This window comes from Cuculus canorus, chromosome 3 (assembly GCF_017976375.1).
Source record: "Cuculus canorus isolate bCucCan1 chromosome 3, bCucCan1.pri, whole genome shotgun sequence".
NCBI lineage: Eukaryota > Metazoa > Chordata > Aves > Cuculiformes > Cuculidae > Cuculus > Cuculus canorus.
This window is the reverse complement of record NC_071403.1, coordinates 58,059,970-58,087,867: the sequence shown is the minus strand read 5'-3', so window position 1 is coordinate 58,087,867 and position 27,898 is coordinate 58,059,970. Positions and strand designations below refer to the sequence as shown.

The 27,898-nt window shown below is 41.1% G+C and overlaps 1 protein-coding gene across 2 annotated transcripts; it reads left to right on the top strand.

Moving 5' to 3' along the window:
* Position 1: 1 nt before the first annotated feature.
* Positions 2-26,881, top strand: UNC93A (unc-93 homolog A). Of its 2 annotated transcripts, none has more exons than XM_054063679.1 (9): positions 2-160; positions 7,626-7,828; positions 10,215-10,396; positions 11,216-11,445; positions 14,457-14,582; positions 17,422-17,639; positions 18,749-18,884; positions 20,441-20,572; positions 26,344-26,881. In XM_054063679.1, the coding sequence occupies exons 2-9, from the start codon at positions 7,742-7,744 to the stop codon at positions 26,607-26,609; spliced, it is 1,377 nt and encodes a 458-aa protein (XP_053919654.1). In that variant the 5' UTR covers positions 2-160; positions 7,626-7,741; the 3' UTR covers positions 26,610-26,881. The 2 variants fall into 2 exon arrangements, with proteins under 2 accessions (XP_053919654.1, XP_009556043.1); XM_009557748.2 differs by lacking the exon at positions 2-160 and adding an exon at positions 7,476-7,523.
* Positions 26,882-27,898: the final 1,017 nt, after the last annotated feature.

Below are 27,898 nucleotides of genomic sequence, written 5' to 3'. Positions count from 1 at the left end.
TTTCCGTAAAGATCGATGCAAGATTAGAAATATACAGAGGGCTTGTTATCTCCCTAAAACTGACAGGAAACGTGAAGCTTCTTTGGAGCAGCAACTGCCAAGTCATTCCCAGCTGGACTCGGGTACCTATTTCCAGGGAGGTCTCTCATAGCTCTCAAAGGTAATTTGACTCGATTGAATGCTAGGAGACATAGGCTAATGGGCTTGCAGTTGGAGGCACATATGTGGGAGGACTGCAAACAGGAGGAAAAGTGTCAGGGATGACTGGTAGAGAAACAGTGTCCTGGATGGCATGATTTACCAATACTGGGGCATGGGAAGGATTCTTTGCTCAGGCCCTGGGGGAGACTCTCTGTCACCCTAGGGGAAGGTCATGGAGCTTCCCCTATTGTGTGTCACAGAAAAGGCCAGGTAAAACAGGTAATCTGCAGCGGTATCTGCTAGGACAGGGAAGAAGTTTTATGGTCAAAATATACTGCAGGAAAGCAAAAAACAACAAAATTGCCTATTGTGATTAATTCCAATATATGGAGGGGTTTTTTTTGCTATGACAACCCCTTCCTCTCATGCCATACTGCACACTAGCCTGTACAGAATAGGTGTTTTTTATGTTTCATTCTGAAGAGCCCCAGCTTGTACTTCTGCAGCTTGTTAGATCCTGCTCCTATACAAAGTTATATAGTATATTCATCAACAGAAAGCACAAGTGAGGGGCAGCAAAGCTTAAAGAGAAAGAGATTCATATTACTGTTTTCTTTTATCTGTCATAGATATTTACACTGATGGCAAGTGGGTGGTAACTAGCTGGTAGATTAGGTTCCTTTTATGCCAGTCTCCAGCCATGCGTGCAACCAAGGGACAAAGGAAAGGTGGAAGGCACTGGAGAATAAAAAAACTCCACATCCTGGGATGTGTACACTAATGTGTCTTTAAGCAACTATGTTCTCTGGGATCAAGCCTCATGATCAAGCCTCATTCTCCTTCCCTTTTTACTTCCACAAGGAGATAAATTGGTCACAAGTCTTTGTGACAGCTTTTCAAAAGTAGGGGCTTCTAGGCTGAGCATTATAGGACCTTTTTTGAGTTTGCTTGATAGTGGACATTAATAACAGGAGCAGCCACCTCAGAACCTAAAAGGAAAGGAGAAAGTACGTGGTTTGGGTTGCTGACAGAGTCCCGGCCTCCAAGTCTGCATGGGTGTGTGCAAGGAATTTCTGCATGCTCATGTAAACAACTAGTGTGCTGTCAAGTAGGTTCGAGTAAATGGCTGTTAAGACTTTAGAGCCACTGCCATACAAAGTCTATTGTATGGCACAGATCACACAGTGCTGTGTTTATCTTAGCGGGGTGTTAAGTTCTATCAACTGAGTCACAGTGCTGGTTTGGGATTAGAAACGGATTTACCCCAGCTATTCCAAAACATCCAAAATGCAGGGCACGGCAAATGTATAATACTTGTGCTCAGGCCACAGTTTTAAGAAAGTAAAATGTGAATAGGCTGAGTATCAACCAGATGAAAGCACTTTTTTTATAGAAGGGGGAATACCTGACAACTTTGGTGGAGAAACGAGGGATTGTTTACAGGCAGCTGTCAGGCTGCAGAGGCTGATCTCCTTATCTGTCCTCTGCAGGACATATTACCTTCATTACCTTCAAAAAAGTTTGAATCTCTCTCTAGGATAGAATTAGTATCTGTGAACATCCACATAGATGTGTTTATGCATTGAAAGCTGCAGTCAAGAGAGATGAAAATCTCAGGAAGTGAGTAATATCTAAGAACATAAGAAGTCCAGCATTTAAAGGTGCTGTTTCTCTGGCTCATAAAAATTTATGAGTGACCCTGGACTGGCATCACACCATCCTATGCTAAATTGAGTCCTCCCTTTACTATTGAGACAATATTGGTTATTTGGACAGCTGGATTCAGAAGAGCAGACAAGTGTTCTTCGTGGAAAGTCTCCTACATGGTCCTATTGATAGAAAAGTCTCAACTTCATTCAAGCCTATGACCTGCAAGCTTCCTGCTCTTTTTCCATTTGTTCCCCCTTACATCATGAGCTGGTTCCCACTCGAGAAGGCAAGGCATGTATCCTTCTCTTCCTTAAGGGACAGTGGAGCTGGAAGAGGGCTTCATGAGATATTAAAAGCAGTGTTGAAAGAGGAGCAAGAGGGACCTTACAGCTTGTGAGGCTAAAAATGGTACAATGACCTGTAAGATGGAAATACAACCAACAGTTTTCAGATGAGTACCTTAAGAAGCAAAAAGTCTGTCAGCACTTAGGAGACGAAGTGAGGAGGGAGAAGCAGAGAGATGAAGATGGGTGATGGCTAGAGAACAGCAAAGCAGTAAGGAAGGACAGCCCACATTAAGCACGTAAAGGAAGATTGAGACAGACAGTTTGGTGCCTCCAGAGAAAGACAGAGGATGTCAGCAGGTAGGACTCAGACAGGAGTGGCATAGTGATGTCTATGCAGCCATGAACGTAGAGGGCTCTTGGGAACAGATGAAAGGACAATATCAGTGGATACAGTGCGTGGCAGGAAAAAAAGCAGTATTTGAAAGAGAGAAAGGAAATCGGGAAACGTGGAAATGAGAGTTGAAATGCTGAAGAAGAGGGACATGTCTAAACCTTTAGAGGTACACAGGAGCAACTCATGCTGCTGGAGCCCTTGGCGCAACAAAAACTGTTTTCCTCTGACTTTGTAGGTAAACTGAGTTCACTGACTGGCAACTCCCTTCTCACCGCCTCCCCATGAGAAATACTTTTGACTGCTTATTCTGTTCAGCTCAGTATTACAGTTCTCACTTCTGAGTTTTGATCCTCCATCAGCATGTAACAGTTTTCTAAGTCCATCAGCCACAGGTACACTGCACCCTGGTCCCTTCAGTTCTCAGCCAGTACTCACCAGTATGGCATTGGCACAATCTCACAAACACGAGAGAAGCCAGATGTAGTGTGGCCCCTGCAGATTTAAACACAGCCCTGAGAAGATGGATGAACTTAACCCTCAGTAAGGTAAACTCCTAAAATCACAATCCCCCTGTCAAGAATAGCTGGGCTTCACAAGGCATGTGAGCCAGATTTAGCCATTTCTGCCTCAACTCCAAAATCAGCAGGACACCATCAATGGAGAATGAGAAAGGGAAAAACAGAGCAACATGACAGGCTTTCAGATCAAGACAGGAAAGCAGCCTGGATAAGCAGCCCTCAATTTCAATTAGCCCCTTTTTTTTTCTGAGGGAGCTAAAAAGAAATTGAGAAGTCAGACATTGGTCTGGCAAGTGGGAACACTGCAGCTACATCAGGACAGGCTAATTTCCTGGGAGTAGAGGACTTTGGAAAAAAAAAGAGTGGATGCAGTAGAGGGTAGACATACCTGGGCTTCCCCAGGAATCAGCCATGCTTTCCTATGCCATCTGCAAACTGTGAAAGATTTTTCATATCTATATCATTTAATGTTGCTCAATGCATCAGCCTTATGTTTTACACCACTCTCTGGAGAAGTAATTTATTTCCTCTGGACATTTACACTGCTACAGCCAATGACATCTGTTCTGTGACCCAGAACGTTAGCATTTAGGATTGTAGCCTAGTCACAGGAGGCTCTTGAATGCCCCACTGTAGTTTCTGGAAAGAAAATTCAGGGCTCATATGTCCAACAGGATGGATTGGCACTGTTGAGGGCAAATAGGCCCTGCAGAGGGATCTAGGCAAGCTGGAGAGCTAGGCAGTCACCAATCGCATGAAGTTTGACAAGGGCAAGTGCCAGATTTTGCAGGTGGGAGATGGCAACCTTGGATATGCATACAGACTGGGGAGCAAGAGGCTGGAGAGCAGCCCTACAGAAAGGGATCTGGGGGTTCTGGTGGGTGGCAAGCTGACCATGAGCCAACAGTGCACCTTGTCAGCCAAGACGGCCAATCCCGTCCTCAAGCATTGCAATGCTAGCCAGTCAAGGGAGGTAACTGTCCCACTCTACTCCACACTGGTGCGTCTGCACCTCTAATACTGTGTGTAGTTTTTGGGTGCCACAGTATGAAAAGGATATCAAGCTACTGAAGAGTGTTCAGAGGAGTGTCACAAAGTTGGTGAAGGGTTTAGAGGGGAAGTTGTATGAGAGCGGCTAAAGTCACTTGGTCTGTTCAGCCTGGAGGAGATGGAAGGGGGACCTCATAGCAGTTTACTGCTTTCTCACAAGGGAAGGAGGAGGAACAGGCGCTGATCTCTTCCCTCTGGTGACCAATGACAGGACTAGATGGAATGCCAGGAAGATGTGCCATGGGAGGTTCAGGCTGGATATTAGGAAAAGGTTCTTCACACAGAGGGTGGTAGAGCACTGGAACAGGCTCCCCAGGCAAGTAGTCATGGTTCCAAGCCTGATAATATTTAATAGGCATTTGGAAAATGCTCTCAGTCACACGGTGTGAACTTTGGGGTTGTCCTGTGCAGGGATGGGAGTTGGACTAGATGACCCCTGTGGGTCTCTTCCAACTCAGGTCATTTTATGATTCTATGATTCCGTGAATAAATAGCAGCAGCATGGGTTCAACCGGCTGGGACTGTGAGCCTGGTAGTTCTCTGTAGCTTACTGAGAAGGACCGTGCAATCTGCTGTCTTTGCAACAATTAAGATCCCAAGCGCAAACCAGTATACTAAGGGCTTTGCAATACTATTACAGCTCAGGACAACAGGCTTAGTCCCAATGTTCCCCTCTAGTGCAGCTACACTGCCCTCACCATGCCAAAAGGGCAGCAATCAGCTTCATTTCTCCAAATGGGAATACACAGACTCAGTTACCACTGTCTCCTCTCCCCATCTTTACATCTGGATGCACATGTAGGTGCATCTTTACATTTGAATGCCCTCTGCAACTCCTACTCAGTGTCAGCTCCTCAGAGACCGGTGCCAGGTAGGGCTAGATCTGAGAATGACTCTTGCAACACTTGCCCATACTATATGGCTGGCCAAACCATTGGCCAGCTGGCATATAAAAATACTCATCCATTCTACAGAGACACTCAAGGAATACTGTGTACCCCCAAAAAGCTAATCAATTAAAAGCCTCCTAAAACAGAAAATCCCGTGGTGACTATTCTGGGTGTTGTTTTTTTTTTGTTTTGTTGTTGGTGTTAAAATAACTGCCTGAACAGTAGATTTAACAGGCAAATAGTACATAGGAAAGTGGTAATTACGAAGCACAAAAAATCCCAAAGATTACCCTCTGGTGCTATAATCTTTTAAGCAAAGGCTGCCCTCATTTACACTGAGAAAATAAACACAGGAAAACAAATGTAATTGGCTGTGGGATAGAGTCACAAATGTAACCACAGCCTCTTCTATCTCTATTTCTGTGATTCTGTTCTGCAAGACATTTCAGTTTGGTGACTGCAATCTCCTGTGTAAAAGCTAAGCCCAAAATGCAGCTCCTGAGGATCACTTAATCTTAGTTAAACTGGCAGAAAAATTTAAAGAGGCATCAGGGGTGATACACAGCAGGCCTGCCGGAGCCACCCGCTGCCTGGTACCAAAGGAAGAGATCCTCGGCCTTATCAGATCTCCTCCATAAAGACTTGCACATTCCTAAGGAGGAGCTCAGGACCAGACAGCTGGATAACCCAAAGCCCTGAGCAAGGGATATGGAACAGCCCAAAATGTCTTTGATCAGTCAAAAGGAAAGAAAAAAAAAGCCTCCACAAAAAAACCACAAACACCATCCCCCCATATGCTCTCCAACATTGCTGCTGTTGAGAGGACATGACTGAGTTAGTAGTTAAGAATTCCTCCAGAGCAGAGCTGCTGATCACATACCTATCCATCAGTGCACTTTAAAAATAGCATCCAATTAATGCTGACTTTCTTAAAGCTGTGTTGTTATTACTGCCAAGATCAAGAAAGAGCACAAAATAAAGGCTTTTTTAACTGAGTGTGCGTTGCACTATCCCTGGTTCTTGCCTCTGCCAGAGCAGGTGGCAATTATGCTTTTGTTTAGGATAAGCATTATTTTACATTTTCCTCGTTCATTTTTCTAGTGGTTTTAAATCTGTGGTCTCAGACCCCTAGAATTTTGCAGACTTTTTCTAAGAGGTCCAAGACAGAAACAAACATGTTATCACCAGGTGTAAATTTCTTCTGAATTTTTTTCACCTGAAAATTGCAGGGGTTCATTACCTAAAAAGATCGGAAAAAGCGCCACCACTGTGGTTTGTGAGCCTACAGAGGATTACAAACAGTGCAAAACAAAGGTGGCGTTGTGAGCTAATTCAAAGTATTTTTATGCTGAGCACAGTCATCTGTAAAATAAAGGCCAGTATTTCACTATCTAGACTTGTAATATAGAAGTACCATTAACAACAGAGAATTAAAAGATTTCGTTTTCTTCATTGTTTCGTTCACAAAGATTATAAGACAAAAGAAAAAAATGAAAAGGCACATACTGTAATTTCTCCAAAATAGAAACTAGCTGTGACCCCTTTAAGGTAGTAAATGAATTAATGTAGTAAAACTTCCTCCCCTCACCCTCGAATGTCCCTGTGGAAAGAAAAATTGCGCCATCTAGTGGGAAACAGGCCAAGTCTTAGCTGTGCATTCCCACCATGGACACCCCATAGAGCACCTCCAATTGAGTAAGTTAACATTATGGTACGGACTTTTTTGGATTCCACTTTGCTCTCAAGTTCAAATCCCTCCTCTGCTTCAGCTGCAGGAAGAGGTCTGCAGATAATCTGTTCACCCTGCCTGGCTTAGAGGCAGAGAGGGCTTTGTGTGCTCAGAAGGGGAATATTCCAAAGCTCAATCAGGGCTTACAGGATGGCCAATGTGTCACGAACAAACAGGCAATGCAGTTTCACAAAGGCAGGCTCAGAAAATAGGGATAAACAGGGGCAAACATGGCAGCATTGGCTGACTAGGGGTCAACTTTTCATCCCTTGAGCCAGGCAGCACTGGCATGGCAAAATACATCCCATATATGCTGTTTTTTTGCCAGAGGTCAGAGGATGGGAGGCAAAGTTGGTTTTTCATTTACCTGCTCAACTCTTGTTTCTTCTTGGCCTCTGAATTGATGGGAAAGATGGAGGAAAATTATTTTCAGATACATGACTTGGTAAATTTGAAATGACAAAACCATGGTGTTCACCATGGATGAAGACTCTCCTGCCTGCCAAGCAGCCATCAACCTTGTTTCCATATGGTGCCCAGCTACAGAGCTGGTGTATGCAAACAATACTATATCACAAACAACCACATTTCCTGGTATGCTTTTGTAATATTAATTAAGCAACAGGCCTAATAGAGTATCAGAACAATCTATTATTCTTTGTCCTTCATGGATTAGTGTATCTTTATGCCAGACATTTCATTGCCTGTAATTTTTTCCTTCTGCGCTGGTGATACGGGACAGCCATATAATGTATGACTGCAATATTAAAATTGGTCCAAGTGTTGCAATTGACTTATATATCTATCTAATAAAACCTGACTGATGTCCTTTGGGAGCACTCATTATTGCTTCAGCCAGAACAGGTGAATGAGTAACAACTCCGTAAAGAGTTTTCAGTATCAGAAAAAGTAAAGTTCACTGGCCAACTCTCAAATAATTAACAACTCTTTCCTCTATGAATGCAGTGAGAAGTGACCTTCACCAACAAAACATAAGCAGTTTTTCTCCAAGTTAAAGCATCCCCTGGAATATTTGGATCAGCTCTGCACACCGGCTGCTCTTTTGTCTTGTATGAATCAACATGGAAAGAAATCTTAAGAATGTTTTGATCATTTCTTTCGGATTTTTACTTCTCTTCACTGCTTACGGAGGACTCCAGAGTCTACAGGTAAGTGGAGCACCTCCTATTGGTTGGCAGGACAGCTGGCCTGTGAGGGCATCAGGCCAGCTGGTTGTGTGAAAACCATCAGTCTTTCGCTGGTTTCTGTAAGGAAGGTACATGCAATATTTTTTATGAGGTAGGATAGGATACCAGTATGGTGCAGGTTAGTATTCCTCACCCAGATCCATAGCATTTACCAAATATTTTATTCCAGTACTTCTTAAATAGTTTGAATACTTGTGTCACACTGCTCCTTTATGTTCACAAAAGCTGTTTGAAAGAAAACTAAAATTCTCTGAGATTTTTCTCAGAAGAGTATAAAGTAAAGTGGAAAACAAACTCCATTTCTGAAAAGGATTTGTTCTGAATATTTCTAAATTGCTATGTTTTTATTATTATACAGCAATATTAAACAATAAAAATATATGTCCTGTCCATTAAATAATATAAATATAAAATAAGACAGTAATTCTTGGCATCACAATGTAACATAAAAGTAAAAATTACTTTAAATCAAAGGCATCTTTGGCTTTTATTTGCATTAACATCTTAAAACACAACAGCAGAGATAGGTTCTAGATGTCTTGAACTCTTAGGATACCATCAGAGCTGGCTTGTTTAGTATAGCCACTCTAAAAGACTGAGGATTACTGTTGCTGTCTATGAATAGTTTAGAGTAAATAAACACAAAGAGGAACTTTTCAGACTAGATGATCCTGCCGGTCTAATGACAAATAAATGGATATATCCATCCATGAGGAAGTTCAGGCAGGATATTAAAAGATGACCCTGACTATTTGAGTTCTGGAAGGACTTTCCAACTGTATGCTTTAAAGGTGGAGCTTGATATAGATCATGGTACACTTGTTTGCAATAACAAGGGGTCGACCTCATTTCAGCAAAAGGTCCCTGCTAGCTCTGTATCTCTCTCTCTTTTCCTATTCTCAAGCACCTTCTGTTTGCTGACGCTGTCAAATTCCACATTCAGGGAAGTTCTCCAAAAGCGGCTCTAAAAATGGATGGAGATGTTACAAGCTAGGCAGACTATGAGGAAGGGAATGATAAACCCAAGAAGCCATGAGTCAGCCCCACCATCTGAAACAGTACATGCTCAGAACATGTACTGGAACATAAAGCCTCCCTTCATGCTGCAGGAGGGAGTGGTGCTGGTTCACAAAGTAGCCCTCTTCTCTCTCCATTTTGTCTTAGCGGTTAAAGAGGACTTGCTGAGACACAATCAAAAGTAGATTATTTTATTGTACTGTAGCCTGCAGGAGAAACATGAAAAATATGCATAATTTATTTAAAAATTCCCCCGCTCCTCCCCCCCAAAAAAATCCAACATCCAACTCCAAACCAACCAGTAATAATAAAGCTAATCATATGATTTTGGAGTCCTGGCTCCTAACTTTTGGGAACTGTAGCTGACAAAACGAGGAACGTAGTGTTTTAGAAATATGACCTCAGTGATTAGGAAGCCTCTTTGTCTTTTTATGAAACAACCACTCCAATTCCCAAATACATTGACACTGCTTGACAGAGAACCCTCTCACCTCATTGTCCTGATACATACTTCTTGACTCAGGGAGCCACAGGGCTGCTACCATGGTCCTGCCAGCCCAGAATATGCAGCCACCACATGGCTTGGAAATGTTTAGTGCAGCTATCAGCAGCCTTGCTCTTCTCTAGCGCTCGCCAGTGCCGCCCCCATCTGCATCCATTCCGCCCTTCCAAAATGGTCCCAGATTACATGAACTTTTAATGAAAGCTAACAGGAAAATGTGGATAAGCAGTGTTTGATCTTCTTATTACAACTTTCACAGTATCAAGATGAGAGATCTACTTAGAGCATAAAAGTATAACACCTGGTCAGAACAGTAAAATCTTATTCCTCTCTTGTGAAAATGTGAATCAATTACTCCCAACTACAAAGGCTGGATGCGAACCTACTAGGATATTTAGACCTTGGCCTCTGAAGAATTTAGAAATTATCAGACCTGTAGTTTTGAAGCAAAGAATTTTCCACAGCTGCTAATTCATTCTTTGCAATGTAAATCTGAGGATATTCCTGCCTGAGACAAAATGCGAAGGCCAGGAAAAGAGGTTGTCCTTCATTCAGCTTGCTTTCAAAGAGAAACTTGAATGAATTACATTAAATAATCTAATGTCTGACTTACCAAAGCTTTGAATCTAAGCAATACACACCTGGTTCTGTATCATATTTTCATAAATGGGATATAATTGTGAGGAATAACCTAAAGCCATGATCAGATTACTTTAGGGAAAGGAGACAGTAATACTCATCACCAGGTTCCGTGTCTATCTGTTTCTGCCTGAAGTCACTCTCTCTACACCATAGTAACATATGCTTGTGATAAATTTGTCCATGCAGAGCAGTCTCAACTCAGAAGAAGGCTTGGGAGTTGCTTCCCTAAGTGTTCTCTATGCTGCACTCATCTTATCATCCATGTTCCTCCCTCCAATCCTCATCAAGAAGCTGGGCTGCAAGTGGACCATCGCAGGCTCTATGTGCTGCTACATTGCATTCTCCCTAGGGAACTTCTACGCTAGCTGGTACAATTTAAATACTTCAATGCTGTCTGTTGTGTTTGAACAAAATCAGTAAGGGCGACTCTTTCTTCTTTACTTCTTTCTTTTTTTTTCTTCTTCTCAATTCCTACTCTACCTCTCTGTTTCAGATTTGAAAGTTGGATGCAAAAGGTGTTACCTGCAAGAAGCAGGGATAAATAAGCCCAGTAGTAGGTGAAGCAGGGAGGTGAAAATTTACAAAAAGACAAAATGAATGTATCCTTCCACCTACCTAAAGCTAACTCCTGTGTAGCAGCGATTTCCCCTTTAAAAAAAAAATCAAAAGAGAGAAAAGAAAAATAAGAGCAGTTTCATTTAAAATCCAAATTGCTTTCAGGACTGGTTTCAAAAAGGTTTAAGGGAAGGCTGCCTTCCAGCCGGTTGTGATGGGAACCAAGGACTGCAGGAAGAGACCAGCTCCTGCTGCCTTGCCCTTTCAGAGGTGGATGAACAATTTACCTCTGCTCTGCAGTGACAGCAGACGCAGATCTGCAGAGGAAAGTTGCTGTGATCCATCTTCTAAAGCACAGGTGCAATTTAATTCTCAGTTACAAGAGGATGAGAGCACATAAGCACAGGCCCAGCCAGCCTAGCCTAGACCTAGTCCCTGGACACGGCTGGGAATGCTTGCACATCCTATACTTCACAAGGCTGGCCCTTTCTTGGCTCCATACAGCAGATTTGTTGAAACATACAAAGGATAAATCTATTTCTTTGATGTCTATTTTTTGCCTCTGGATCTCTGGGCAAATGATTATTATGCTAATGGATGATAACTATGCTAAATAAAGTGTTCTTTGGCAGGTACACACTAATCCCTACCTCTGTGATCCTGGGCTTAGGAGGAGCGCCACTCTGGTCTGCCAAATGCACTTACCTCACCATTGCTGGCAATTCATATGCTGAGAAAGCAGGAAAAAATGGGAAGGACATTATCAACCAATACTTTGGTATCTTCTTTCTGATATTTCAGTCCTCTGGCATCTGGGGAAATCTCATTTCATCCTTGATATTTAGCCAAGCTTCAAACACAGGTAAAATACATGTAAGAACCTGGGTGTTTCTTTCTATAAACAGCAGCTAGTTCTAGAAAGTTAAAAGGTATATTTTTGTAGCTGAACTGATCAACCTTAATCACCTTCATAGTCAGTGGAAATAGGCCTTTCAGATGTAATAGTTCATCTGAAGGTAGATGCCTGAAATAGATGGGCTAAATTGTTCTCTACAAGTGTCTATTTTCTATCAGCTCTTCATCTGCTGTAAAGAGAGTTTAGACAACTAGCTCACAAATAGATGTCTATTGAATTCCTTATGAATTCCACCCCTGTGTTGTAAAGCATAGATAGGCTGCTGGAAGTGACAGTCTTTCACATCTTTCTATATAAAGTGGTTTAAAACAAAAGGCAAAATACTGAAGCAGCCTGTTCGCAACACTTGTAGTATTGGAATTATTTGCTGTTAAACATTCAAGGTTAGTCAAGCTGATGCCGGTGCTTGCTGAAAATGAGTGCTCTACAGAACTGTAGAACTGTCAAGAAGAAATAGAAGTAGTTGTTGGCAGGAGTCTGCATACCAGGGCTCCTCTACTGTATTTCAGGCTCAGAGAGCAGATGCCGATGTAGCTCAAATAAATCACTCAACAGCACTGCCCTCATTTCCCATGCTTGTAATTGGTGTAAGCTTTAAAAGGGCAGTTGTGAAGATAAATTAATACTTGGATGCCACCTTAGAGATTCAAAGTGCTACAGTGTATTATCAGTGCAGTCTCCCGTGCATTCCCTATCCTGTCAAAGTCAGAACACGATGAACATGCAAAGAGCTTTCTATATACACTGCTGCTATGAGGAGCAAGAAGTTACCCCTCTTCCCTGGTTCATTTAAACAGTTTGTCCTCTGGAGAGTATTCAAATAGGTAAAACTAAATGTCAGGGAAATGGCTTAAGGTTTTAATCTTTGAATCCTTGGGTTTATGGCAAATTAGTTGTCGCATGCTTCCTTTAACCCCAAGAAACTATATGTGAAACACCATCAAAGCAGAATGCTAAATAACTGTATCAAGTAAAACAGAGTCCTGCTGACCTCTAGTCTAGTTAGTGAACCACATGATGTCGCGGGAAGGACTGTCCATACTGATTTCAGTTGCAGGGCAGAGGCTATGGTGTAGCTGTGGGGTCTGCATGGACCTGTTTTACTTTCTTCTGTCTCACAGCACACATCATGTTAATGAGAGGTTTAAAATACTTTTGTTTTGGTCTTGTAAATGCCCTCCTAGTTTTCCATCTGAGGATATTCTGCTAAATTCCAAAGAAACTCTTTCATTTATTTTTTATCAGTTACATTGGATTTTAGGAAATGCTGTGTTCCTGGGAAGTGTCCTGTGAACAGGTCTCAAAGCCAAAGGCTTTGTGTATCTTCACAAAAAAAAATAAAAAGCAGTCACACCATAAGTTTCCTAACTGTGCCTTCTCAGTGAAGAGTCAGCTTTAATCTAGAGGGAGTTTCTTACAGGGTGAGGGGGTAAGAATATTCACGCACTTCTTTTACTCTCCTCTGACAGTACAGCAAAGGTATCCACCCATATGTTTCATATTCTTAAAATGCACAATTTTACTCAGCAGTCAGAAAGATATGGTACATATCTGTAGAATTGAAATCCATAAAATTCAGAGACATTTGTGCACTTAACATATTGCCTGCATCACTGAATCCAGACACAGCAAGGCAAGCTACACCATGAGGTAATACTACAATAGAAGACAGTAATCAACGTAAATCACAAAAATCAACCCTTCTCGCTCATCAATATTGCAGCCGTATTTCCAGAGGAACAGAGCAAACCCTGCCTTGCAGCTTCCATACCACTAATTGAATGTGCATCTTCATCTTCAGATGATGCATGAACAGATGAAAAACTTGTTTTACAGACTTCCACACTTTACTAGTGTGATTCACCTTTTGCATATGGCAATTCTGCTGAGGGTCTGTCTGTTCAAAACTGTGTAGTTATAGCCACTGGCCATAATAAGGTAATTACTTTCTTTATGTTTTTTTTATCTGATGTTGAACCTAAAGTTGTTTGTGAAGCTAGTTAAACAGCTGATTCACATTGCAGCAGCTTTGACTGGAAGCAATGAGGAAAAACACACCTAAAGTAGTTACTCAATAACCCTAATTGAAAAATTACAGATCAAGTCCTGTTTAAGGAACCAGGCAAGGTACATTGTATTGCCCTTCATTACGCTTGGACCAGTGATAAACTCTGCATTGAAAGCATTGAAATATTTGTATGATTTTTTTGATGATCCTTCCCCACTACACAGCTTATTCAGGCTTACACTTTGGGTCAGTATTTTTTCCTTACAGAAAGGGAACTGGTGTTACAGTGACACACGGTGTGTGAGCACATGCATATGTGTGACTTTGACATGTGCCCAGCCCAACACTGGTGAGACCAAGCAAAGCAAAGGTCTTAGCCCAAACCCTGCCAAACTGTTCTAGTTTAAAGTATGTTCTCAAAGGGTAATAAAGCCAGTAATAAAGTAATAAAGCCAGGAAAAGTTGATTTCTTGGAAGACTGCTTTTGTGGGTAATCGTATTTGAATTTATAAAACAAAAAGATGTCTCAAGGTGGTTTTCTTAAGGAGAAATTATCTGGAGAGGGATAATGTGCTCTTCCTGTAAGAACTGAGGTCCATCAGCTCAATGGTGGTGTTAATTGAGGGACTTGTCTTGTGGTGTATTACAATGAATAGGTACAAATACACACTGGAACTTTAAATACTGCAAACTGAGTTTGAATTCAGATGTCAGCCTATGGCTTTACTCCATGTCTCCATATAACTATCAATTCAGTGTTCAGTCTTAAGCGACTGTTTCTGTTAAACCAAATTTTTGTGTTAAACTGGGATTCTGCAGTTAAATACCTCTAATCAGAAAGAATTTGAAATGGGACCAAACACCTGGATTCCCTTCTCCGTGTATTTTACATATAGTGTGCACTCATCTCTATCCTGACCTGCCTTTCTTTTGGTTCTTACTGAATTAGTGGAAATCTCAGAAGAAAATCTGGCATGTTGCGGAGCATATGACTGCATGGCTGATACCACTAACAGCACTGGGTCAGCAGAACCCTCCAAGTCCTTAATCTACACTCTGCTAGGGATCTACACTGGTAAGTAATCCACACAGTCTTTAATGAACATCACTGATGGGGAACCTACTACTTGAAAGCTAGCATGACTTTGCAGATTAAGTTTTGAACTTCCTCCTTCAATCTAATTTGCTAAAAGGAAGTAATATATGTGATAGCCGTAAACAACTCTTTCCTAAATAACTTTAAATGCTTTGTGCCAGAGTTGCACAATTTTTATCTAACAGAGCAAGACATTCTTTACACTTTTCACCTGGAATAAAGCTGAAGGCCAGTATGGTGACCCTACTGTTTCACTCAAAGTCCGTATTGCTCCAAAGAGTAGAATCAAAAGCGTGTCCACATTTCAATTAGAGGACTAGAGCAGTTTATCCAGTTGTACATGACATAGTTTTAAATTCATAGTTTTAAAACTAGTTGAAGTAGTTACTGATGGTACTGGGCAGATTTACATACGGATGCAGAGGTCCAACATGCTAAGAGCAGCTCAGCTAGTGGTTCTTGAACTCACCAACTTCTTGTCATCTGGGGATGCCTATCAAAACCGGCTGGTGTCCCATCACATGTAAAAAAGTTTTAGAACTGCACAAAAACTGCATTGTAATTAAAGGTGGACTTGAACCATGACTCTCAGAACATGCAATATTCTAGGTGTGGGTTTTGGACCCCTTGTGAGTTTTTACAACTTCAGTAAATTCTCAGCTGCAATGCCTGAATTGTAATACTTTGGTGTGAAAGACAAAGATAAAGAAAAGCAATAGGTGAATTGGCATGTCTCCCCTTTAGTAAGTACAGCTGCTATAGACCTTCCTTGCATAAGGCTTGAAAGGAATCAAAGACAGGGAAGGCTTATGCCATAAAAATTGGCAATACAAAAATAGATATGCAAAGATTAATTCATTGAGGAAAGTTCAAAAAGTATCCAGCTCAAAACAAGTTCTCTGGATAAATGGGAAATATCTGGCAAATCGATATGTTACCTTAGCTCTGTTAAAATATCTTTGCAGTATTTGCACATACATATACTCTCTATGTTGAGACAGATGCACAGAATTAAGATAGAAAGAATGTGATCTGGTCAGATTCAGCCCTCATCAGACAAATGCATCACAGCAAACCCTCTCTCCTTCTCCAGGTTCTGTTCCTAGTTGGTGGGAACATGCAAAGCATATCCCCACTTTCCTTTCCAGACTGTGCTGGAGCCAATGCCTTTCTTCTAAAGGCAGGTTTCACTCACAAGTTTAAATTTAAATTTGATGACTAACATATACAGCACTCCCTTAGGTTTTGCTCATGCAAAATGAATGCAACCTCGTTGTCTACTAACCCCGCATCAGTAGGGTTTCATTTTTCTTCTAAGCGCTTAATAAAAGACACATCTATTTCTACCTTGAGGGAAAATAAATAGCTAAATATTTAACTTAATTCAGAGACATTTTTAAATGTCTCTTATTTAGTTGCTGAATACATAGTTTGCCTGGCTCGGATGGAGGCAAAAATGGATAAGTCTTTTGTTGTTTTCTCAAGGACTGTGAATGTTTCTATTTATGTTGATACCCACTGCTATTAAGCCATGTAGTGACTTATCTCCTATAATTGCTCTTGATTAATTTGACATATTCATTAGAATATTTGCCCTGTAAATATGGATCCTTTGCTCCCACTCATGTAGATTCTGCAATCAGCCTGTAAGCACTAATAAACACCCTTGCAGAAATGACAGTGACTTACATCACAAAAGGTTTACAGCTCAGTCACAGTGGAGAACCAGTACACTGGACAACACAGTGTAGAATTTCATTCTAAGAGACATGAATAAGAAATAAAAAGCAATAAAAAACTGATAGCAATTTACTATAAATCTGTTAATATATTTATATACAATATAAAAGTTCACAGAAAGGAACGTGCCCATGCACAATAACATAAGAGTATTAAACAGGCGATATGGATGGGAAGAGGTGCCTGGTTTTCCTTTTACTACATAACTCGTTTCCATGGATAAATTTCTAGTCAACATCAGTAAAAAAACAAATATCATACAGCCCTGTATCTGTAACAAAGCAACTGATTGCAACATTTATCTTCTTGATAACATGAACATAACTGTATTGATTCACTCCATAAAAAACAAAGCTAGACAGAAACATACATGCCCATTTTCTGATTAACTATTCCATCTATTATTTTATATGCTGCTTATGCTAGAAAATTAGAGGTTCAAAGCTGTAACTTCCATCTTTTTCAAGTCACTCATAGTTGCTCACTATCATCTTTAAAACAGCATATATTCTATACTCAAAGCATTGCTCTAAGCTGAGTGAAAAAATAAAAAAGGAAGAAGAAAGAAAAAGAAAACAATATATACTGTGAGAGAGCAGTTCTGCTTCTAGCCTTTTATTTTTCTTTCCATGTATTTGAAGGAAGATCCCCCCTAGCCATGAAAACCTTGGCACTGAAAGTGAATACTCCTCTCTTGTGTTGATTTAAAGCCTTTTGATAGCTCCCAAGGGAGCTCTTTCCGGCCAGCTCCCTGTCCCTGTGCCTGATGACTTGCCCTGGAAGGGTGAGCAATCACCCTCTGCAGTTGTGCAGCTGGCCCGGCGGCTGTCACAACAGGCCAGTCACAGTTAAGCTGGGGGGATTTGTGAGGTACGCAGCTGTATGCATAAGATGTGAATGTGCATCAGGCCTCGTTTATGCAGAAATGGCCTTTACACTGCAGTGGAACAGATGCATCTGCCAAAACATCCCACAGAGAGCTAAGCACCAAATCAGAACAATAACAGCAGCAAATGATTTCCCATCATTCTTCCAGCATTCCTCATTTTTTCATGAACTTTTTGTTTTGTTTTTGCAGCTAGTGGTGTGCTAGCTGTCTTGCTGATTGTTATATTTCTGGACCAGATCAAATCTGACCAAGCAGAGACTGAGAAAGAAAAACTAGAAACACCATCCTTTTGGTCTACGTTCCTAGCAACTTTCCAGCATCTTAAAGATAAAAGACAGTGTCTTCTAATTCCTCTGACAATGTACAGTGGGTTTGAACAGGGATTTCTTTCTGGTGACTACACAAAGGTGTGGATGGCAATGAAAATCTATTTCTATCTGATCGGGTTTTGTGCCATTGTGTCTTACTATTGCATCTGATCTATATTTACTTGCTAAATTAAGATGTTTTCAATGGCAGTTGTGGTTTTCTAAATTACTGCTTCTTTCTACTTGAATGAACTCTGAGTGACATCTTCATATACGAGGGGCCAGAAGTAAATATGTCCCTTGGAACAGCCTTAAAAATAATATTGTAGAGAGTTTAACTCACCAGCGGAGGACACAGCAGAGAGCTACAGGTTCAAACTCTTCAGCTTGTAAATAACAAAGTGGGAGAAAAGCCAGAAGTCTACAAAGCCTGTATATCTTCCTCCCTTCTGGTTTCCCTAGAGTTTGTATAAGTGTAAGTCAGCACGTATACTACATATTTTATTTTGAGAATCTTTATGGTAAGTGAACAAACTGTCAATGTGGGTGGCTGAAAGCCCTCACTAGTGCAAGAGGTCCAAACCCTGACAGATTGGAATTATCAAAACCACCTCCAATTTCTCTACAAATCTAGACGCATAGCAGGTGTCTGCACACTCCAGGTACTCATTGAGAATGCCTCCAAAGGAAGGGGGCAAACTTCCTGAGCTGCTTATTTCACAGTTAAGTTTTAAAACCTTGCATATAAGCAGACAGAAGAGTGCACTTGCTGCTGTGTTTGAATGGATTGAAAAGGGCACTCCATGGCCACCTCCATTGGCTGTACACTCTTATAGGTGAGGTACCCTTCATTTCTTGGGAACTGCTCTGTAACAATTGATTGATTATCAATATTCATCTCTTGGGTTATACAGGGAAGGGTAGAAAATTCTTAATGTCACTTCTGCTTATTTGCACAAGGAGCAATACACTGATTTCTTCCGCTTGTTACTGCTTTCTTTGCATGGCATGAATCTGATTGGGAACTGGGTCAGGAATATCACTGCTGAAGGCCAACTGTGTCAATATGCCAGGGACTTTTAAGCAAACTCTGTAGCTTTGATCTTATCTGTGCAGGCTATTTACCAAATACTCAGACTAAGACCCTTGAACCTTAGCTGCATATTTTCACTGAAGAAAACATGTCATCACTGTCGCTTTTCTTCCAGACTTATGTGACCTGTGCCCTGGGGATACATTACGTTGGTTACGTGATGATCTGCTTTTCAGCTGTAAATTCCCTCTGCTCTCTGCTCTTTGGAAGGATCTCTCAGTTCACGGGTAGAAAACTTCTATTTGCATTAGGTATGTAAAGGCCATTTGAAGGACTGATCACCTCATGTAATATATCACATCCAGTGCTCCCTTCTTTGCATGCACAACAAAAAGGAGAACTCACTGTCTACTATCAATTAAAATCAAGGTCAATCTGGAGGCAAACTTCATTCATGAGAAGAGAGGCAGGACAGTTGACCAGTGTATTGAGGTCACTAATACATCACTTTGCTGTTGGTTTATTTCACCTTGCTTCTGAGAGTGCCATCTACTCAGAAAGTGCCCTACAGCTCTAATACAACCAACTATAAATGATTTTACAACACAGATGTTGAAGCCTTCACTATAGGTGAGAAGGATTTCTCCATTGGAGTGAAATCTCCTCACCACATGGAAAGCAACGGAGAACCTTGCACTGTTGATTTGAGTTTCAGAGGATGAAGAACGCAGAAATTTCAGCAACCAGTTTGGGAATTTGGGGAAATTTTTTAAAGGTTTGCCTGGTGTCCTTTTCACTACTTGATCTATAGAAAGAAAAAGAAAGAAAGAGTCATATGCCAGTGTGTCAGGCTAGATTAAATGAAGAGCCTCTGTTTGAGACAGTAAGTTTCAGGTTGGCATGAGAAGAGACTTGTATATTTAAGAACACCTTTCTCTCCAGAGAACATTGTTCCAACGAGTAACAGAGCAGTAGAGGCAGAAAAATGCGTAGAAATACATAATTTGTGTCCCCATATCCACTAAGGTATTCACACTGAAGTGTACTGATACCTTACTTCCACTACCTAGTAAACTATACTATTAGAAATGTCACTGACTGAATCAATATGCATCCAGACATTTTAGGCATTTCCTCCACAGGAAGTTTTAAAACGAAGCAAGGAAGAAGAAATTTAGAGTCCCTTATGCTACAGTCACTATTTCAGAGATTCTCCATTACATGTCTGTCCTAGGTGTATGTCTCACTCCAAGAAAATCATTTTAGATTCTAAAAAAAATCCCAGATAATTATAATAAAAATCCCTATAGTGATCCAAGAGTTCTGAACCTCTCAGTTCTGTTTCTTTGTACTCAGCCTGTAAAGGTGTGCCTGTGGGAGGAGGAATCAGTGACTCATTTACATTCTGCTTTTAAAAAGAAAGACAAAGATTCACCAGGCTCTTTAGATATCTTTAACTGTCTCCTCTGGCCCTTAAAAGAAACCTAGGTTTAAGGCCTAGGTAAGGGGAGCAGGCAAGTGCTTCTTTCTGCTTCCCACATGCCTCACATGGTGACTGCAAGTCTTTCAGCAGCTCCTTCTCCCACTCAGTGGCAGTTGTTGTTCTTTGGGCTAACAGCCATATCACCTCCCAGGATCTCTCAGCTCAGGACATTGCTCAGAATTATTAACCGAAACCTGTCAAAGGACTGCATTGTCCTGTTTTTCATGCGATATCAATTCAGTCAGCACAAATTTCAGTGAACCAGGAAGATTTTAAGATTGCCTTGTGCTCTACTTGGGGGAAGAATTTCAAAGTGTTACCTACCACTATCTGTCCTGTTTGTAACCATGTTTATATTTCTTTTCTTTCTTTCTAAATCAACAGCTGCAGTTGCAAATATTGCCTGTATAATAGCACTACTGCTGTGGAAACCTGACCCTAAGCAGTTTGCTGTGTTTTTCGTATTCCCTGCTCTTTGGGGCCTATCTGATGCCATTTGGCAGACACAAACTAATGGTAAGTTCTGGTGACAGTGAAATGAATTCTCTTGACATATAAAAATCTGCATGCTTGTATTTATAAAACAACAAAAGTGATAATGGCTTTAAGACAGCATCTAAAAGAAATATGTTATGTCATTGGAAAGTAGAAGAAATAAGAACGAGTTGGGAATTAGAAAGTAAAACACTCATTAAACATATTTTTCCAAGATGAAGATAGAAGGGCCCTGCAGAAGATGATAATGGATATTCAGAATAAATATTCTGGAGAAGTATAAGCATTTCAAAGAAAATTAGAAAAGTTAGAAGAATGACACATTTAGTCTGCCTTTTGCAACAAAGGAGAGCAGTCTGGATAAAAAATCAGCTCAAAGCTCAGCAACAAAAGAAGCAGCAAATTGGCTGTTCAGAGTTATTAGAAAAACAAGTATGAAGAAAACCACAGAGAACAACATTATGCAAGATTATACATTATGCTCTGATTTCAAAAATCATAATCAAATGTGATAAGGCATAAGAAGGCAATAAAAAGGAGCAAAGTCACAGGAGAGTTCTACTTAAAGGAAGACTAACAAACCAGAACACCTTAGCCTGGACAAGTGATAAGTAAGGAAAGCAGTCAGTAAGATAATGAATAGTATAGAGAAGATGATTAAAAATTTGCTATTTCTCTTAAAAACAGAACTAGTGGTACCAAATAAAGTTATCAGGAGCAGGTTTTATCAAAATCAGAAGAAATGCGTTTTTTAACACAAAGCAAAATCAAAATATGGAATTCACTGCCAAAAATATAAATGTTTTTAAGATGGCATTAAGTCACTTCAGGTGAAAATGTTCTTGGGGGCTATTAAAGCCTGCTGGTCCAGAGGAAACCTCCAGCTCAGAAAGTCCCTATGTCTTTGTTTGCCAGAGTGAAGAGGTCATTGTGAGGGAAATATCATTGTATAATTGCCTTATTCCTTACACTCTTATCCTATGAGTTAGTTACTGAATGTATAACATTGGACTTTTTATCTGATGCACTACAGCTGTTTTAATAATCTTCTACATTCTGCTTTGCAACACAGTACAATTATTATGTACTGACAGTTCAGATAATGAGCTGATACAAACTGACTTCCATAACAGTTTATTTACACTTACCCCTCAATCAAAACTAGAGTAAGTTCTCTTATAGAGACTAAAGACAGGCTCTAAAGTGCTGGAGAGGGCAAGAAGCTACAGTCTGCAACGACTTGAAGTAAAGTCCGTTAATCACTGTCAGTCTCACTGTTTTTAAATCAATGCCATATCCTGTGTCAGTAAGACAGTTAAATGCTCTCACCCCTGCTCCCTTATTTTGCCCCGTTTCATGAATACTGTTTTCCTCTATCTCAAATTCATATTTGGCAAATGCCATAGGAGTATGCATGTGACAGAACTAGCTCACCTGAGCCCAAATCAGGTTATGTGTCTTGGCCTCCCTCACTTTGGTCCCTGTGGTTGCTTCAGTGGCTTAGACGATTTCACCCACAAGATAAATTATCATGTTCCTTCTAGAGAGCCAAAGGGAAAACATCACAGTCCTTTGACTGGTACTGACAGTAATCTCCTTTCCAGCATGTGTAGAGCTATTCCTCTACACAAAAGGAAGTGACGAGACAGACTTCTCTGCTCCTGCAGGAGCTCCAGCTCACATCCCTTAGAGGAGAGCTAATACATATATCAAGCGTCACCCCCTCATCTTCTCTCATCCCAACACACAGTCTTGTGCCTTTGGTAAAATTTTAAACCAGTGTTATCATTATTCAGGTTCATGGAAGCACATCAGTGAGGATTTGCTCTCTGAAGTAAAGCTGTTCATTCATTTCTTGCTTCTTCAGTGACAGTCTTCCTGACTGTCAGGCTCCTTTCCAACATTCTCAAGAGCCATATCTTAGTTTCCAACTACGATAAGGGAACTGCCCTTTATCCTGCTTCTGTCTTTTCCAGAAAGCCTTGCCCTCAGACACTTGGCTTCTTTCAGAATCAGTGAAAGGCTGAAGTTGGAAGGGACCTCTGGAAGTCACTTAATCCACTTGCTCTGCTCAAGCAGGGTCACCCAAAGCCAGTTTTCCAGAACCATGTCTAGTTATCTTTCGACTGTCTCCAGGGAGGGAAACTGCACACCTTCCCCAGGCAACCTGTGGCAGTGCTCATGTACCCTCTTAGAGGGAACCTCCTGTGTTTCAGTTTGTGCCACTTGCCCATTGTCCTGTTATTGGACACCACTGAAAAGTCCCTGGCTTCATCCTCTTCAGGCATTTACATATATTTGAGATGTCTTCTGAGAAAAAACATTGCCTCAGTAAGGTTCCTGCATGCCTGATAAAGAGGCACACTATGCCCTCATTAGGAAAAGGGATAAATACAGAGGATAAGTGTCAGAGAAGGAAGCTGGGAAGTGGCTGCAATTCCTAGTCCTCAAATGAAGCACAGACAGTGGGCAAAGCTTTGTGCTTATTTGATGGCAAGTGAACTCTGCAGGGCTGAGAGAAGACTGACCTCTATACAGCATTGTAACAGGTCATCTCCATTCCCAGATTCATGTAGGATACTTGTGAAAATTTCACGTTTGTGTCTGCTGGGAAAGAAAGAAATCTTCCTTATGCTTGCGCAGATTTTTTTTTTTTCTCGACAGTACCTTCTTCAGCTCTTCCACATATCCAGTTATAAAATTACAGTTTGCTTTGTCACACTGAAACATGGAGTAACAATATGAAAGGTTAACAGAGAGATGCAGTGGCATTATTCCATAACGCTACATACCCCAACAGAATCTTTAGTTTGACACGTCCATTTAGGACTAAATCTCTTCTCCCCTTCATCAGTTTTATACAGATATACATCATATGAGAAATTCTCAGCTCCAAAGTCTCTGAGGTGCACTTGGGGACAGGGTTTCTGGTCCTTCCCTTGACAAGCTTCCATGACTGCTACTTGGTCCTCAGTAATTTAACTACTGAATAAATACAACGCATTGTGCCACACACTTAAGACATTTTATGGTAATCAAAGAGTTGGCCTGCTGTGGACAGTTAATGCTGGAGTTCCCCCTGGAGGATACATAGGCTCACAGCAGATGAGTCACTTCATTTTAGGAATGTTTCCTAAGTTTCTGTAGATACTGACATTTATTTCCAGTGAAAGATGCCTCGTTTCAGAGTGTGCAGTGCCCTCCCTTACCTAATCTGAACACAGATGCTATTACTGCACCCTGGCGATAACTGCACTTGAGGCATAACAGTACTGTAGCACAAAGCTATCAGACAGACCACAGTAAAATAAAGTTCTTTCCAGGCTGGCGTGCAACTTTAGAAAGGATATAGATCAGTCTGGAAAGTTTATAAACCTGGACTCAAATGATTTCCAGCAGTCCTGTTATACACCCACACCTACTAGTATCAAGGAAAGGAGTAGGAAAACAGGCACTGGTAAACAAGGAGGGTAATTTCCATTAAGTGAGCTGCAAGAATTCAGAGTTAGAAGCCTTGCGACTCAGCCAACCCAACAGGTCCTGCTAAAGCTTCAGCCAGGCAGCGTGGGCCACAGGGCACTTCACAGCTTTTGCGATAAGGCTAGGCAAGCTGGTGAAGAGAGGTTTAAACTAAAGTAGCCAGGGGAGGGGAACCTCAGTCCCTCCAACTTCTACCAGTTTCATGTCCATGCCAGTGATAGAAGCCCAGAGCCTGGAGAAGGATGACAAGTCAGCAGGAGAGCACTTAAGGAGCAGTACAAAGGAATTCCAGACACTCAGCTAGGAAGTCAGCTTTATCGAGAGCCCAACTTAAATGACTCTGTGCAAATGTAGGTAGCATAGGGAATAAAAAAAAAATGTTAGAGACATGCACATGCCTGCGGGGTATGATCTTGTTATCATCACAGAGACATGGTGGGATGGACTTTATGACCAGAGTGTTGGAATGGAAGGATACAGGCTGTTTAGGAAGGACAGGCAGAGGAGACAAAGAAGTGTTGCCCTCTACATCAATGACCGACTAGAGTGCACGGTGCTCTGCCTGTGGGTGGATGAGGAGTCGACCAAGAGCCTACGGGTCAGGATTAAAGGGGACAGTTAACATTATAGTGGGTGTCTGCCACAAGCCACTAGGCCAGGCAGAGTGAGCAGATGGGGCCCTCTTACAGACAGATAGGCACAGCATCGCGTTTGCAAGCCCTGGTCCTCATGGGGGACTTCAACGACCCCAATATCTGTTGGAGGGACAACATAGAAGGGCACAACCAATCAAGGACAAATCCAACACAAACCATCCCATGATTCTATGAAAAGTTCAGGTTTCAAGTCAAAAGCACCGTTGTGCTTCTATGTAACTGCTAGCCAATACCACGTATGCATTCTGGAAAAAAGAGCTTTTCTCCCAAGTCAATCCTTCGTATAGATGAACCTTGAAACAGATCACCACTGATCTCTCCCATTGTTTTGATGAAAAAGACCAGCTTCAAAATAACAGCTTTGATGAAAAATAACAAGGGAAAACAGGTACCAAGTGAAAGTCAGAATCTTCACACACAGAATTGTCATGGCATCAGAAACCTTCTTCTACTAAACCCTCCTCACTAATCCCTTTTCAGAAAATAATACAAGGCATATTAGCAAAGTAATAGTAACAATTTGTACTTTTTCATTTATTAGGCAAAAGTATGAAGGATTATCAAATAATTCTTACTCCCCTACACTCAGCCAACTTAATGAACTAAGTGCATCTTGTGGTGCTCTTGACTAGGTCCATCATGTATGAATTGAAACATTCAATAAATGTCTTCTTATAGTAATCGAGAAACAGTGGATTTTTACATAGAGATGATGCCATCCCCTTCTTAGCAAAACTGAATGGTTAGTTAAGCCTACCTGGATCTTGAGAGAACTTTATATTCCTTTGTGCCTTTTAGCTGAATGTGCATATTTCAAACAGATGTGTTGTTAGATGTAGAAGCAGATTAGAAGAGTTGAGGTTCATTATGTACTCCCCCTCCCTCCCTGCACACCACAGCTGTTTCAGTGGAAAAGCTCGCTTCTTTATCACCACTGATGATAGCTTAACACCTAGAGGAAAATAAGCTCTCTCCCTTTCCTGTGTGCCTGACCAGTCACACCTGGAGGCTGGGGAACCCTCCCTGAGTCCTAGCTGTGGGTATGCAGCTGACTGTACTCAGTGGGAGCTTCCCAGTGAATACAACGGCATCATGATCGGTTTAACTAAATATTTATGCCAAGCACGTTTTCCAGTTGTTGCCCAGAGGTTCTGTATGCAACAAGGATACTCTTTTTGCCAACCCATCCACGGTTGGCAAATTTGAAAATTGGCTTTTTGCTGAGGGTAAATCTCTTTTGTATATTAAATCTGAGCTCATTTGTAGCTCTGTGTGTTCTATTTTCCTTTACTTTCTGATTGAAGCATTTAGGATCAGTTTGTTTTTCTTAACTTGGCAAGTACAAACAGCACACGTTGCTACCATTAGCAATTCTGTGCAAGCCTCACTTGGGGGCTTCCGGAGGCCAAGTTCTGGTGAAAACAAGAGACATGCATTTCTCCGATATTCGCTGTTTTGTCTTTTTTTTTTGTTGTTATTTCACTTATACAAATTCATAGAGTACAATAATGTTATAAGACAAAGCTTGTATTTTCCTCTCTGACATTTATAAGGAAGGTCTATCTTCCTCATTGTTGCCTATTTATTCCCATTGCAGAAATGCATTGCATGGCTGCAGACTTAATCTTCACAAGCTGTGTCTCTCTTTCCTTCTAGGACTCTACGGGATTTTATTTGAGAAACACAAGGAGGCTGCCTTTGCAAATTACCGTCTCTGGGAATCGCTTGGATTTGTCATCGCCTATGCTTATAGCACCAAACTGCAAGTCTACATCAAGCTATACATCTTACTGTCTGTGCTTGTGTTGTCTATGGTGATGTATGGAGCGGTTGAATGCCTTGAAGCTAAGAGATCCCCTGGGACACCTACTGCTACAAAGAAGGAAAATGTAGGTCCCCACCCCCAGGAAACTCCCATGTGATCTAACAGGGTCAGAGCGATGGTGGCAAAGCAAACTTGCTGGCTCCTACAGGCAGGTCTACAAGGGTGTTCCTAAGCATATTGTCTGCAAAAGATGGTAAAGGAGCAGATTTTAAGAACAGTATAATGCAAGTGTCTTAGGAGTAAAAATCTCTTTTGACATCTCAACTTTATAAGTGAAGATTATCTAACTTCACCCTTTCATACTGATGACCAACTAAATGTTTTCTCTTTTTTTTTTAATTAATAAAGTCTTAATAACTGTAAACAAGACTCTTCAAGTCCTTGCAGTTTTGTATCTGTGTAACAGACCTAGTACCATAGCTTTACAATCAAACCTAAAAAGCCCGCATGCAAAATCAGAAGATGACAGCAACTGGGGTTGCTCAGCTCACTGTAGACAATACACATCATTTCACAGAACCACCCACTGTAAAGATTTATATTGTTCTTATCCTGCATTCTATAACATTTGCTGTAAATAACATCAAGTCATAAACTAGCTATATCTCTAATTCATAACTGAACACCACAGAATCCACTCAGCACTGAGTCCAACAACTTGTCTTAGGTCAGCAGACAACTGTGTTTCTGCCCATGCCATCCCTCTATCCCAGAACTCTTTCCCTTTTGGTTTTCTGTATCCGGTTTTTCTGTCTCCAGTTTTTCTATCACAGCTTACAGCAGCTTTCTCCCAAAATAACCACCTTCCACATGGCCAAGTACTTGCCATGACAAACTTTCCCATCCACGGACAGAGATGTTTATTTTCAAGATAAGCAGCCAGGGCATGTTACTTGGGGAAGCCAGTCATGAAGAGGATGCATATAACAGTGCAAGTCATAGAGCAAGAAGGAGAAAAGGAGGAAGGGCCTATGCTGTAATATTTCCTTGAGACCAGTATACATCTAGCAGTGACTCAGATGAGGATTTCCTTCATGTCATTTCAACTTCTGCTTAGTTTTATTTATACTATATTGTTTCCTGATTTGGATTTTCATGGTTTTACTGCAAGGAGAAGAGTGCTACAGTGCAATTACTGGGTCATATCCCTATATTTTGATAAGAAAGCACTGTACAGATACCATGATCATTACTGGTAATGACACTATGATCAGATCTTCTGTGTGAGGCAGGCAGAATAAAAGGAATTGAAACAAACGCCATTCATCTCCAAGACTAGTGCTGCCCCTGGAAATAAACTACATGGCTAGTTAAGTTGCTGTATGCCACGGAACTAACATTTGAAACTACTTCGCAGTTAATAACCATCACAGGAGAATGAAGCAC